This window comes from Taeniopygia guttata, chromosome 3 (assembly GCF_048771995.1).
Source record: "Taeniopygia guttata chromosome 3, bTaeGut7.mat, whole genome shotgun sequence".
Taxonomy (NCBI): Eukaryota; Metazoa; Chordata; class Aves; order Passeriformes; family Estrildidae; genus Taeniopygia; species Taeniopygia guttata.
Genome location: NC_133027.1, coordinates 2,105,831 through 2,118,173, shown reverse-complemented (window position 1 = coordinate 2,118,173; position 12,343 = coordinate 2,105,831). Strand labels below are relative to the sequence as shown.

General features: G+C 35.3%; 1 protein-coding gene across 2 annotated transcripts in view; it reads left to right on the top strand.

Annotated features, from left to right (window-relative positions):
• Nucleotides 1-12,343, top strand: part of ELP3 (elongator acetyltransferase complex subunit 3) — a 145,760-nt gene that overhangs the window by 11,104 nt on the left and 122,313 nt on the right. For both annotated transcript variants that reach the window (XM_072926249.1, XM_072926250.1), the window contains exon 4: nucleotides 8,149-8,219. In XM_072926249.1, the coding sequence (XP_072782350.1) occupies nucleotides 8,149-8,219 (71 nt within the window). The remainder of the gene's footprint in view (nucleotides 1-8,148; nucleotides 8,220-12,343) is intronic.

Below are 12,343 nucleotides of genomic sequence, written 5' to 3'. Positions count from 1 at the left end.
TTGGGATTTGGGATTTGGGATTTGGGATTTGAGGTCATTCCCACCCAAAATAGCCCCTGAGGGGATTTGGGATTTGGGATTTGGGATTTGGGGTCATTCCCACCCAAAATAGCCCCTGAGGGGATTTGGGATTTGGGATTTGGGGTTTGGGGTTTGGGGTCGTTCCAACCCAAAATAGCCCCTGAGGGGATTTGGGATTTGGGATTTGGGATTTGGGATTTGGGATTTGGGGTTTGGGATTTGAGGTCATTCCCACCCAAAATAGCCCCTGAGGGGATTTGGGATTGGGGATTTGGGATTTGGGATTTGAGGTCGTTCCAACCCAAAATATTCCCTGAGGGGATTTGGGATTTGGGATTTGGAATTTGGGATTTGGGATTTGGGATTTGGGATTTCAGGTCGTTCCCACCCAAAATACCCCCTGAGGGGATTTGGGATTTGGGATTTGGGATTTGGGATTTGGGATTTGAGGTCATTCCCACCCAAAATAGCCCCTGAGGGGATTTGGGATTTGGGATTTGGGATTTGAGGAAATTCCCACCCAAAATACCCCCTGAGGGGATTTGGGATTGGGGATTTGGGATTTGGGATTTGGAATTTGGGATTTGGGATTTGGGGTTTGGGATTTCAGGTCATTCCAACCCAAAATAGCCCCTGAGGGGATTTGGGATTTGGGATTTGGGATTTGGGATTTGGGATTTCAGGTCATTCCAACCCAAAATAGCCCCTGAGGGAATTTGGGATTTGGGATTTGGGATTTGGGATTTGGGATTTGAGGCCATTCCCACCCTAAATAGCCCCTGAGGGGATTTGGGATTTGGGATTTGAGGTCATTCCCACCCAAAATAGCAACTGACGGGATTTGGGATTTGGGATTTAGGGTCATTTCAACCCAAAATAGCACCTGAGGGGATTTGGGATTTGGGATTTGGGATTTGGGGTCATTCACACCCAAAATAGCCCCTGAGGGGATTTGGGATTTGGGATTTGGGATTTGAGGTCATTCCAGCCCAAAATAGCCCCTGAGGGGATTTGGGATTTGGGATTTGGGATTTGAGGCCATTCCAACCCAAAATAGCCCCTGAGGGGATTTGGGATTTGGGGATTTGGGATTTGGCATTTGGGATTTGGGATTTGAGGTCATTCCCACCCAAAATAGCCCCTGAGGGGATTTGGGATTTGGGATTTGGGATTTGCAGGATTTGGGATTTGGGGTTTGAGGTCATTCCCACCCAAAATACCCCCTGAGGGGATTTGGGATTTGGAATTTGGGATTTGAGGTCATTCCAACCCAAAATACCCCTGAGGGGATTTGGGATTTGGGATTTGGGATTTGGGGTCATTCCCACCCAAAATATCCCCTGAGGGGATTTGGGATTTGGGATTTGGGATTTGGGATTTGGGGTTTGGGATTTGGGATTTGGGATTTGGGATTTGGGGTCATTCCAACCCAAAATAACCCCTGAGGGGATTTGAGATTTGGGATTTGGGATTTGGGATTTGGGATTTGAGGTCATTCCAACCCAAAATAGCCCCTGAGGAGATTTGGGATTTGGGATTTGGGATTTGAGGTCATTCCAACCCAAAATAGCCCCTGAGGGGATTTGGGATTTGGGATTTGGGATTTGGGATTTGAGGTCATTCCAACCCAAAATAGCCCCTGAGGGGATTCGGGATTTGGGATTTGGGATTTGGGATTTGGGATTTGAGGTCATTCCAACCCAAAATACCCCCTGAGGTTCCCTGAGGGGATTTGGGATTTGGGATTTGGGATTTGGGATTTGGGATTTGGGGTCATTCCCACCCAAAATATCATCTAAGCTAATTCCTGCAATTTCCCTGGAATTTTGGGAATTCCTGAGCTAATTCCACAAAATATCTCCGGAATTTTGGGAATCCCTGAGCTAATTCCACCAATTTCCCTGGAATTTTGGGAATCCCTGAGCTATTTCCACAATTTTTACCTGGAATTTTGGGAATTCTGAGCCAATTCCACCAAATTCCCTGGAATTTTGGGAATTCCTGACATAATTTCACCAATATCTTTTGAATTTTGGGAATTCCCGAGCTAAATCCACAAATTTCTCTGCAATTTTTGGAATTCCTGAGCTAATTCCACAATTTTCCCTGGAATTTTGGGAATCCCTGAGCTAATTCCACAAATTTCCCTGGGATTTTAGGAATTCATGCAATTTCCCTGGAATTTTGGGAATTCCTGAGCTAATTCCACTGATTTCCCTGGAATTTTGGGATTTATTGAGCTAATTCCACCAATTTCCCTGGAATTTTGGGAATTCCTGAGCTAATTCCACCAAATTTTCCTGGAATTTTGGTAATTCCTGAGCTAATTCCTGCAATTTCCCTGGAATTTTGGGAATCCCTGAGCTAATTAATGCAATTTTCCCTGGAATTTTGGGAATTCCTGAGCTAATTACACCAATTTTCCCTGGAATTTTGGGAATCCACAAATTTTCTTTGGAATTTTGGGAATTCCTGAGCTAATTCCACCAATTTTCCCTGAAATTTTGGGAATTCCTGAGCTAATTCCACCAATTTTCTCTGGAATTTTGGGAATCCCTGAGCTAATTCCTGCAATTTCCCTGTAATTTTTGGAATTCCTGAACTAATTTCTGCAATTTCCCTGTAATTTTTGGAATTCCTGAGCTAATTCCACCAATTTGTCCAGAATTTTGGGAATTCTGAGCTAATTACACCAAATTTCCCCAGAATTTTGGGAATCCACAAATTCACTTTGGAATTTTGGGAATTCCTGATCTAGTTCCACCAATTTCCCTGGAATTTTGGGAATTCCTGGGCTAATCCCACCAAATTTCCCTGGAATTTTGGGAATTCTGAGCCAATTCCTGCAATTTCCCTGGAATTTTGCGAATTCCTGAGCTAATTCCACCAAATTTCCTGGAATTTTGGGAATCCACAAATTTTCTTTGGAATTTTGGGAATTCCCGAGCAAATTCCACCAATTTCCCCAGAATTTTGGGAATTCCTGAGCTAATCCCACCAATATCCCTGGAATTTGGGAATTCCTGAGCTAATTCCACATTTTTCCCCGGAATTTTGGGAATTCTGAGCTAATTCCACCAATATCCCCGGAATTTTGGGAATCCCTGAGCTAATTCCACAAATTTTCCCTGGAATTTTGGGAATTCTTGAGCTAATTCCACCAATTTCTCTGGAATTTTGGGAATTCTGAGCCAATTCCTGCAATTTCCCTGGAATTTTGGGAATCCCTGAGCAAATTCCGCCAATTTCCCTGGAATATTGGGAATTCCTGAGCTAAATCCACCAATTTTCTCGGAATTTTGGGAATTCCCGAGGTAATTCCTGCAATTTCCCTGGAATTTTGGGAATCCACAAATTTACTTTGGAATTTTGGGAATTCCCGAGCTAATTCCACATATTTGTCTGAAATTTTGGGAATCCCTGAGCTAATTCCACAAATTTCCATGGAATTTTGGGAATTCCTGAGCTAATTCCCGCAATTTTTCTGGAATTTTGGAATTCCTGAGCTAATTCCACAAATTTTGTTTGGAATTTTGGGAATCCCTGAGCTAATTCCACAAATTTCTTTGGAATTTTGGGAATTCCTAAGCTAATTCCACAAATTTTCCCTCGAATTTTGGGAATTCCTGAGCTAATTACCCAATTTTCCTGGAATTCTAGGAATTCCTGAGCTAATTCCTGCAATTTCCCTGGAATTTTGGGAATTCCTGAGCTAATTCCACCAATTTTCCCCGGAATTTTGGTAATTCCTGATCTAATTCCACAAATTTCCTTGGAATTTTGTGGATTCCTGAGCTAATTCCACAAATTTCTCTGGAATTTTGGGAATTCCTGAGCTAATTCCACAAATTTTCTTTCGAATTTTGGGAATCCCTGAGCTAATTCCACAAATTTTCCCTGGAATTTTGGGAATCCACAAATTTTCTTTGGAATTTTGGGAATTCTGAGCCAATTCCTTCAATTTCCCTGGAATTTTGGGAATTCCTGAGATAATTACACCAATTTCTCTGGAATTTTAGGAATTCCTGCAATTTCTTTGGAATTTTGGGAATTCCTGAGCTAATCCCATAAATTTCCCAAAAATTTTGGGAATTCTGAGCCAATTTTTGCAATTTCCCTGGAATTTTGGTAATTCCCGAGCTAATCCCACCGATTTCCCACGGAATGTTGGGAATTCCCGATCTAATTGCCCCAATTTTCCCCGGAATTTTGGGAATCCCCGAGCTAATCCCACCAATTTCCTTGGAATTTTGGGAATTCCTGTGCTAATTCCTGCAATTTCCCTGGAATTTTGGGAATTCCCGATCTAATTCCTGCAATTATCCCCCGGAATTTTGGGAATTCCCGCTCTAATTCCCGATTTCCCCCGGAATTTTGGGAATTCCCGATCTAATTCCCGATTTCCCCCGGAATTTTGGGAATCCACAAATTTTCCCTGGAATTTTGGGAATTCTGAGCTAATTTCACCAATTTCCTTGGAATTTTGGGAATTCCTGAGCTAATTCCACAAATTTGTCCAGAATTTTGGGAATTCCCTGAGCTAATTCCACCTATTTCCCTGGAATTTTGGGAATTCCTGGACTAATTCCACCGATTTCCCTGGAATTTTGGGAATTCTGAGCCAATTCCAACCAATTTCCCTGGAATTTTTGGAATCCACAAATTCACTTTGGAATTCTGGGAATTCCTGAGCTAATCCCAACCAATTTCCCTGGAATTTTGGGAATTGCTGATCTAATTACACCAATTTCCCCGGAATTTTGGGAATTCCTGAGTTAATTCCACCAATTTCCCTGGAATTTTTGGAATTCCTGAGCTAATTCCACAAATTTCCCTGGAATTTTTGGAATCCACAAATTTTCTTTGGAATTTTGGGAATTCTGAGGCAATTCTTGCAATTTCCCCAGAATTTTGGGAATTCCTGAGGTAATTCTTGCAATTTCCCTGAAATTTTGGGTATCTCTGGGCGAATTCCACAAATTTTCTTTGGAATTTTGGGAATTCCTGATCTAATTCCACCAAATTTCCTGGAATTTTTGGAATCCACAAATTTTCTTTGGAATTTTGGGAATTCCTGAGCTAATTCCACCAATTTCCCTGGAATTTTAGGAATTCCTGAGCTAATCCCCACAAATTTCCTGGAATTTTGGGAATTCCCGAGCTAATTCCACAAATATCCCTGGAATTTTTGGAATCCACAAATTTTCTGTGGAATTTTGGGAATCCCTGAGCTAATGCCTCCAATTTCCCTGGAATTTTGGGAATTCCCGAGCAAATTCCACAAAATTTCCCTGGAATTTTGGGAATTCCTGAGCTAATTCCACCAACTTCCCTGGAATTTTGGGAATTCTGAGCTAATTCCTGCAATTTCCCTGGAATTTTGGGAATCCACAAATTTTCTTTGGAATTTTGGAAATTCCTGAGCTAATTCCTGCAATTTCCCTGGAATTTTGGGGATTCTTGAGATAATTCCACAATTTTCCCTGGAATTTGGAATCCAGAAATTTTCCCTGGAATTTTGGGAATCCCTGAGCTAATTCCACCAATTTCCCTGGAATTTTTGGAATCCACAAATTTTCTTTGGAATTTTGGGAATTCCCTGAGCTAATTCCACCAATTTCCCTGGAATTTTGGGAATTGCTGATCTAATTACACCAATTTCTCTGGAATTTTGGGAATCCACAAATTTTCTTTGGAATTTTGGGAATTCTGAGCCAATTCCTGCAATTTCCCTGGAATTTTGGGAATTTCTGAGCTAATCCCACCAATTTCCCCGGAATTTTGGGAATTCCTGTGCTAATTCCTGCAATTTCCCTGGAATTTTGGGAATTCCTGAGCAAATTCCACCAATTTCCCTGGAATTTTGGGAATTCCTGAGCTAATTCCACAAATTTTCCCTGGAATTTTTGGAATCCACAAATTTTCTTTGGAATTTTGGGAATCCCTGAGCTAATCCAAACCAATTTCCCTGGAATTTTTGGAATTCCTGAGATAATTCCACAAATTTTCCCTGGAATTTTTGGATTTCCCAAGCTAATTCCTGAGATTTCGCTGGAATTTTGGGAATCCCTGAGCCAATTGCACCAATTTCCCTGGAATTTTGGGAATTCCTGAGCTAATTCCACAAATTTGTCAAGAATTTTGGGAATTCCTGAGCTAATTTCCCTGGAATTTTGGGAATTTCTGAGCCAATTCCTGCAATTTCTCTGGAATTTTGGGAATTCCTGAGCTAATTTCACCAATTTCCCTGGAATTTTGGGAATTCCTGAGATAATTCCACCAATTTCCCTGGAATTTTTGGAATCCACAAATTTTCTTTGGAATTTTGGGAATCTCTGAGCTAATTCCACCAATTTCCCTGGAATTTTGGGAATCCCTGAGCTAATTCCACCAATTTCTCTGGAATTTTGGGAATTCTGAGCCAATTCCTGCAATTTCCCTGGAATTTTGGGAATTCCTGAGCTAATTCCACCAATTTTCCTCGGAATTTTGGGAATCCACAAATTCACTTTGGAATTTTGGGAATCCCTGAGCTAATCCCAACCAATTTTCCCCAGAATTTTGGGAATTCCTGAGCTAATTCCTGCAATTTTCCCTGGAATTCTGGGAGTCCCTGAGCTAATCCCAACCAATTTTCCCCGGAATTTTGGGAATTCCCGATCTGATTCCCGATTTTCCCCGGAATTTTGGGAATTCCCTGAGCTAATTCCAGAAAATTTCTGAGGAATTTTGGGAATTCCCGAGCTAATTCCACAATTTCCCTGAAATTTTGGGAATTCCTGAGCTAATCCCACCAATTTTTCCCGGAATTTTGGGAATTCCCGATCTAATTCCCGATTTTCCCCGGAATTTTGGGAATTCCTGAGCTAATTCCTCAAATTTGTCCGGAATTTTTGGAATCCCTGAGCTAATTCCACCAATTTTTCCTGGAATTTTTGGAATCCAAAAATTTTCTTTGGAATTTTGGGAATCTCTGAGCTAATTCCTGCAATTTCCCTGGAATTTTTGGAATTCCTGAGCTAATTACACCAATTTTCCTCGGAATTTTGGGAATCCACAAATTCACTTTGGAATTTTGGGAATTCCTGAACTAATTCCACAATTTTCCCTGGAATTTTTGGAATCCACAAATTTTCTTTGGAATTTTGGGAATTCCCGATCTAATTCCTGCAATTATCCCCCAGAATTTTGGGAATTCCCGATCTAATCCCACCGATTTTCCCCGGAATTTTGGGAATTCCCGAACTAATTCCCGATTTCCCTGGAATTTTGGGAATTCCTGAGCTAATTTCCCTGGAATTCTGGGAATTCCTGAGCTAATTCTTGCAATTTTCCTGGAATTTTGGGGATTCCTGAGCCAATTCTTCCAATTTCCTGGAATTTTGGGAATCCCTGATCTAATTCCACAAATTTCCTGGAATTTTGGGAATCCCTGAGCTAATCCCAACCAGATTTCCTGGAATTTTCGGAATCCCTGAGTTCATTCCACAAATTTTCTTTGTAATTTTGGGAATTCCTGAGCTAATCCCAACCAGTTTTCCCCGGAATTTTGGGAATTCCCGATCTAATTCCAGAATTTAACCTGGAATTTTGGGAATCCCTGAGCTAATTCCTGCAATTATCCTCCGGAATTTTGGGAATCCCCGATCTAATTCCTGCAATTTTCCCCGGAATTTTGGGAATCCCCGAGCTAATTCCCGATTTTTCCCGGAATTTTGGGAATTCCTGATCTAATCCCACCTATTTTTCCCAGAATTTTGGGAATTCCCGATCTAATTCCTGCAATTATCCCCCGGAATTTTGGGAATTCCCGATCTAATTCCCGATTTTCCCCGGAATTTTGTGAATTCCCGATCTAATTCCCGATTTTCCCTGGAATTTTTGGAATTCCCGATCTAATTCCACGGATTTCCCCGGAATTCTGGGAACTCCCGATCTAATTCCTGCAATTATTCCCCGGAATTTTGGGAATTCCCGATCTAATTCCCGATTTTTCCCCCGGAATTTTGGGAATTCCCGATCTAATCCCAACCGATTTCCCCGGAATTTTGGGAATTCCCGATCTAATTCCCGATTTTCCCCGGAATTTTGGGAATTCCCGCACTAATTCCCGATTTTTCCCGGCAGGTGGCCGTGGTGGCCGTGATGTGCAAACCCCACCGCTGCCCCCACATCAGCTTCACCGGCAACATCTGCGTGTGAGTACGGCTGGGCCATAAATTTATTATTTCACCCCAAAATTCCATTTATTCCTTCCTTTACATCCCCAAAAATTCACTTTTTCCATCATTAACAGAATCCAATAATTAATATTTAATTGGGATGTGAGAGGGAACAGCCTCATCCCAATTTTTGGCTGTTCACGCCTTTGAAATTTCATTTATTCCCTTTTATCTGCTGTGATAAATTAAAATTTTTATATTTTCAAACTATTTCCTCGTTTTTTTATGGACAAACAGCAATTTGTGACTCAATTATTGAGATTATTTTTAACCAAAGATGGTAAAATTTGCTGCAGAGGGAACTTTTTCCTGTCTGGAATCTCAAAAATTTAAATTAATCCTTCAATTAAAATCTGCAAATAATTTAACTTATTCTTCCCATTAAAATCCCCAAATAATTTAACTTATATCTTCCATTAAAATTTCCAAATAATTTAATTTATTTCTTCCATTAAAATCCCCAAATAATTCAACTTATTCCTTCTTTTAAAATCCCCAAATAATTTAATTTATTCCTTCCATTAAAATCCCCAAATAATTTAACTTATTTCTTCCATTAAAATCCCCAAATAATTTAATTTATTTCTTCCATTAAAATCCCCCAAAGATTATTTCTTCCATTAAAATCCCCAAATAATTTAATTTATTCCTTCTTTTAGAATCTTCAAATAATTTAATTTATTCCTTCCTTTAAAATCCCCAAATAATTTAAATTAATCCTTCAGTTAAAATTCCCAAATAATTTAACTTATTCCATCCATTAAAATCCCCAAATAATTTAATTTATTCCTTCCTTTAAAATCCCCAAATAATTTAATTTATTCTTTCCATTAAAATACCCAAATAATTTAAGTTATTCCTTCTTTTAAAATCCCCAAATAATTTAATTTATTCCTTCAATCAAAATCCCCAAATAATTTAACTTATTCCTTCCTTTGAAATCCCCAAATAATTTAATTTATTTCTTCCATTAAAATCCCCCAAAGATTATTTCTTCCATTAAAATCCCCAAATAATTTAATTTATTCCTTCTTTTAGAATCTTCAAATAATTTAATTTATTCCTTCCTTTAAAATCCCCAAATAATTTAAATTAATCCTTCAGTTATAATCCCCAAATAATTTAACTTATTCCTTCCATTAAAATCCCCAAATAATTTAACTTATTCCTTTTATTAAAATCCCCAAATAATTTAATTTATTCCTTCCTTTAAATCCCCAAAAATTCATTTTTTCCATCATTAACAGAATCCAATAATTAATATTTAATTGGGATGTGAGAGGGAACAGCCTCACCCCAATTTTTGGTTGTTCACACCTCTGGAATTTCATTTATTCCCTTTTATCTGCTGTGATAAATTTAAATTTTTATATTTCCAAACTATTTCCTCATTTTTTATGGACAAACAGCAATTTGTGACTCAATTATTGAGATTATTTTTAACCAAAAATGGTAAAATTTGCCCCAGGGGAGGCTGAGGGGCTGCAGAGGGAATTTTTCCTGTCTGGAATCTCAAAAATTTAAATTTATCCTTCAATTAAAATCTGCAAATAATTTAACTTATTCCTTCCATTAAAATCCCCAAATAATTTAATTTATTCCTTCCATTAAAATCCCCAAATAATTTAACTTATTCCTTCTTTTAAAATCCCCAAATAATTTATTTCTTTTATTAAAATCCCCAAATAATTTAACTTAATTCTTTCATTAAAATCCAAAAGTAATTTAACTTATTCCTTCCATTAAAATCTCCAAATAATTTAATTTATTCTTTCTTTTAAAGTCCCCAAATAACTTAATTTATTCCTTCCTTTAAAATCCCCAAATAATTTAATTTATTCTTTCCATTAAAATCTCCCAAAAATTTAATTTATTCCTTCCATTAAAATCCCCAAATAATTTAACTTATTCCTTCCATTAAAATACCCAAATAATTTAATTTATTCTTTCTTTTAAAATCCCCAAATAATTCAATTTATTCCTTCTTTTAAAATCCCCAAATAATTTAATTTATTCCTTCCTTTAAAATCCCCAAATAATTTAACTTATTTCTTCCATTAAAATCCCCAAATAATTTAAATTAATCCTTCAGTTATAATCCCCAAATAATTTAAATTAATCCTTCAGTTATAATCCCCAAATAATTTAAATTTATCCTTCAGTTAAAATCCCCAAATAATTTAATTTATTCCTTCCTTTAAAATCCCCAAATAATTTAACTTATTCCTTCTTTTAAAATCCCCAAATAATTTAATTTATTCCTTCCATTAAAATCCCCAAATAATTTAACTTATTCCTTCCATTAAAATCCCCAAATAATTAAATTTATTTATTTTATTAAAATCCCCAGATAATTTAATTTATTTCTTCCATTAAAATCCCCAAATAATTTAATTTATTCTTTCTTTTAAAATCCCCAAATAATTTAATTTATTTCTTCCATTAAAATCCCCAAATAATTTAATTTAATGCTTCCATTAAAATCCCCAAATAATTTAATTTATTCTTTCCATTAAAATCCCCAAATAGTTTAACTTATTCCTTCCATTAAAAGCAAATTTTAAAAATTTTTTCACCATCAAAACGTTAAAATTCCTTAAATTTCTGTAAAAATTGATGGGTCAAATCCAAATTTTCAAATAGCACATCCCTAAATTCAGGGAAAAATAATAGATTTTTTTATCATGAAAATGTTAAAATTCCTTCAATTTCTGGAAAAATTGGTGCGTGAAATCCAAATTTTTAAATAGTACATCCCTAAATTCAGGAAAAAAAAAATAGATTTTTTTACCATCACAATGTTAAAATTCCTTAAATTTCTGGAATAATTGGTGGGTGAAATCCAAATTTTTAAATAACACATCCCCAAATTCAGGAAAAAAAAGATTTTTTACCATCAAAATTTTAAAATTCCTTTAATTTCTGGAAAAATTGATGGGTGAAATCCAAATTTTCAAACAGCACATCCCTAAATTCAGGAAAAAAAAAATAGATTTTTTTTATCATAAAAATGTTAAAATTCCTTCAATTTCTGGAAAAACTGATGGATGAAATCCCAATTTTCAAATAGCACATCCCTAAATTCAGGAAAAAAAATACAGATTTTTTTATCATCAAAATGTTAAAATTCTTTCAATTTCTGGAAAACTGAAAAAAAATTCTGAAAAAATTATGAAAAAAATTATGAAAAAAATTATGAAAAAAATTTATGAAAAAAAATCCCAATTTCCCATCAAAATGTTAAAATTCCCTAAAATTTTGAAAAAAAAAATCTCAATTTTCCATTTATACATGGCAAAAAAAAAAATCCTATTTTTCATGGAACGAGGCGATGCTCTTGAGAGAATCATGGAAAATTCAAAATTTTTTAATTATTTTTTTTGAAAAATGTAAATTAATCGTCGTGGAATTGTCGGCCAAAAATTTTATGGATGCTCCTTAAAATAAAAAAAATTCCGGAAATATTTGGAGGGATTTTGTTTCCAGAAAATCTCACTGGGATTTAATGAGGTCTGAGATGGTTTAAAATTAATTAAAATGAATTAAAATTAAAATGAATTTGAATTAAAATTAAAATTAATTCAAATTATAATGAATTTAAATTAGAATGAATTTAAATTAAAATTAAAATGAATTCAAATCAAAATGAATTAAAATAAAATTTAAAATTAATTTAAATTCAATAAAAATAAATTAAAATTAAAAAGAAAATGAATTGAAATGAAAATGAATTAAAATTAAAGTTAAAATGAAAATGAATTAAAATTTGAAAATGAATTAAAATTAAAATGAATTAAAATTTAAATGAATATGAATTAAAATTTTAATGAAAATTAAATAAAAATAAAATGAATTCAAATTAAAATGAACTAAAATTTAAACTGAAAATGAATTAAAATTTAAATAAAAATGAATTAAAATGAAAATTTAAAGTTAAAATGCATTTAAATTCAATTAAAATGAATTAAAATGAAAATGAATTAAAATTTAAAAATGAATTAAAATGAGAATGAATGAAAATTAAAGTTAAAATGAATTTAAATTCAATTAAAATGAATTAAAATTGAAAAGTAAATGAACTAAAATTTAAATAAAAATGA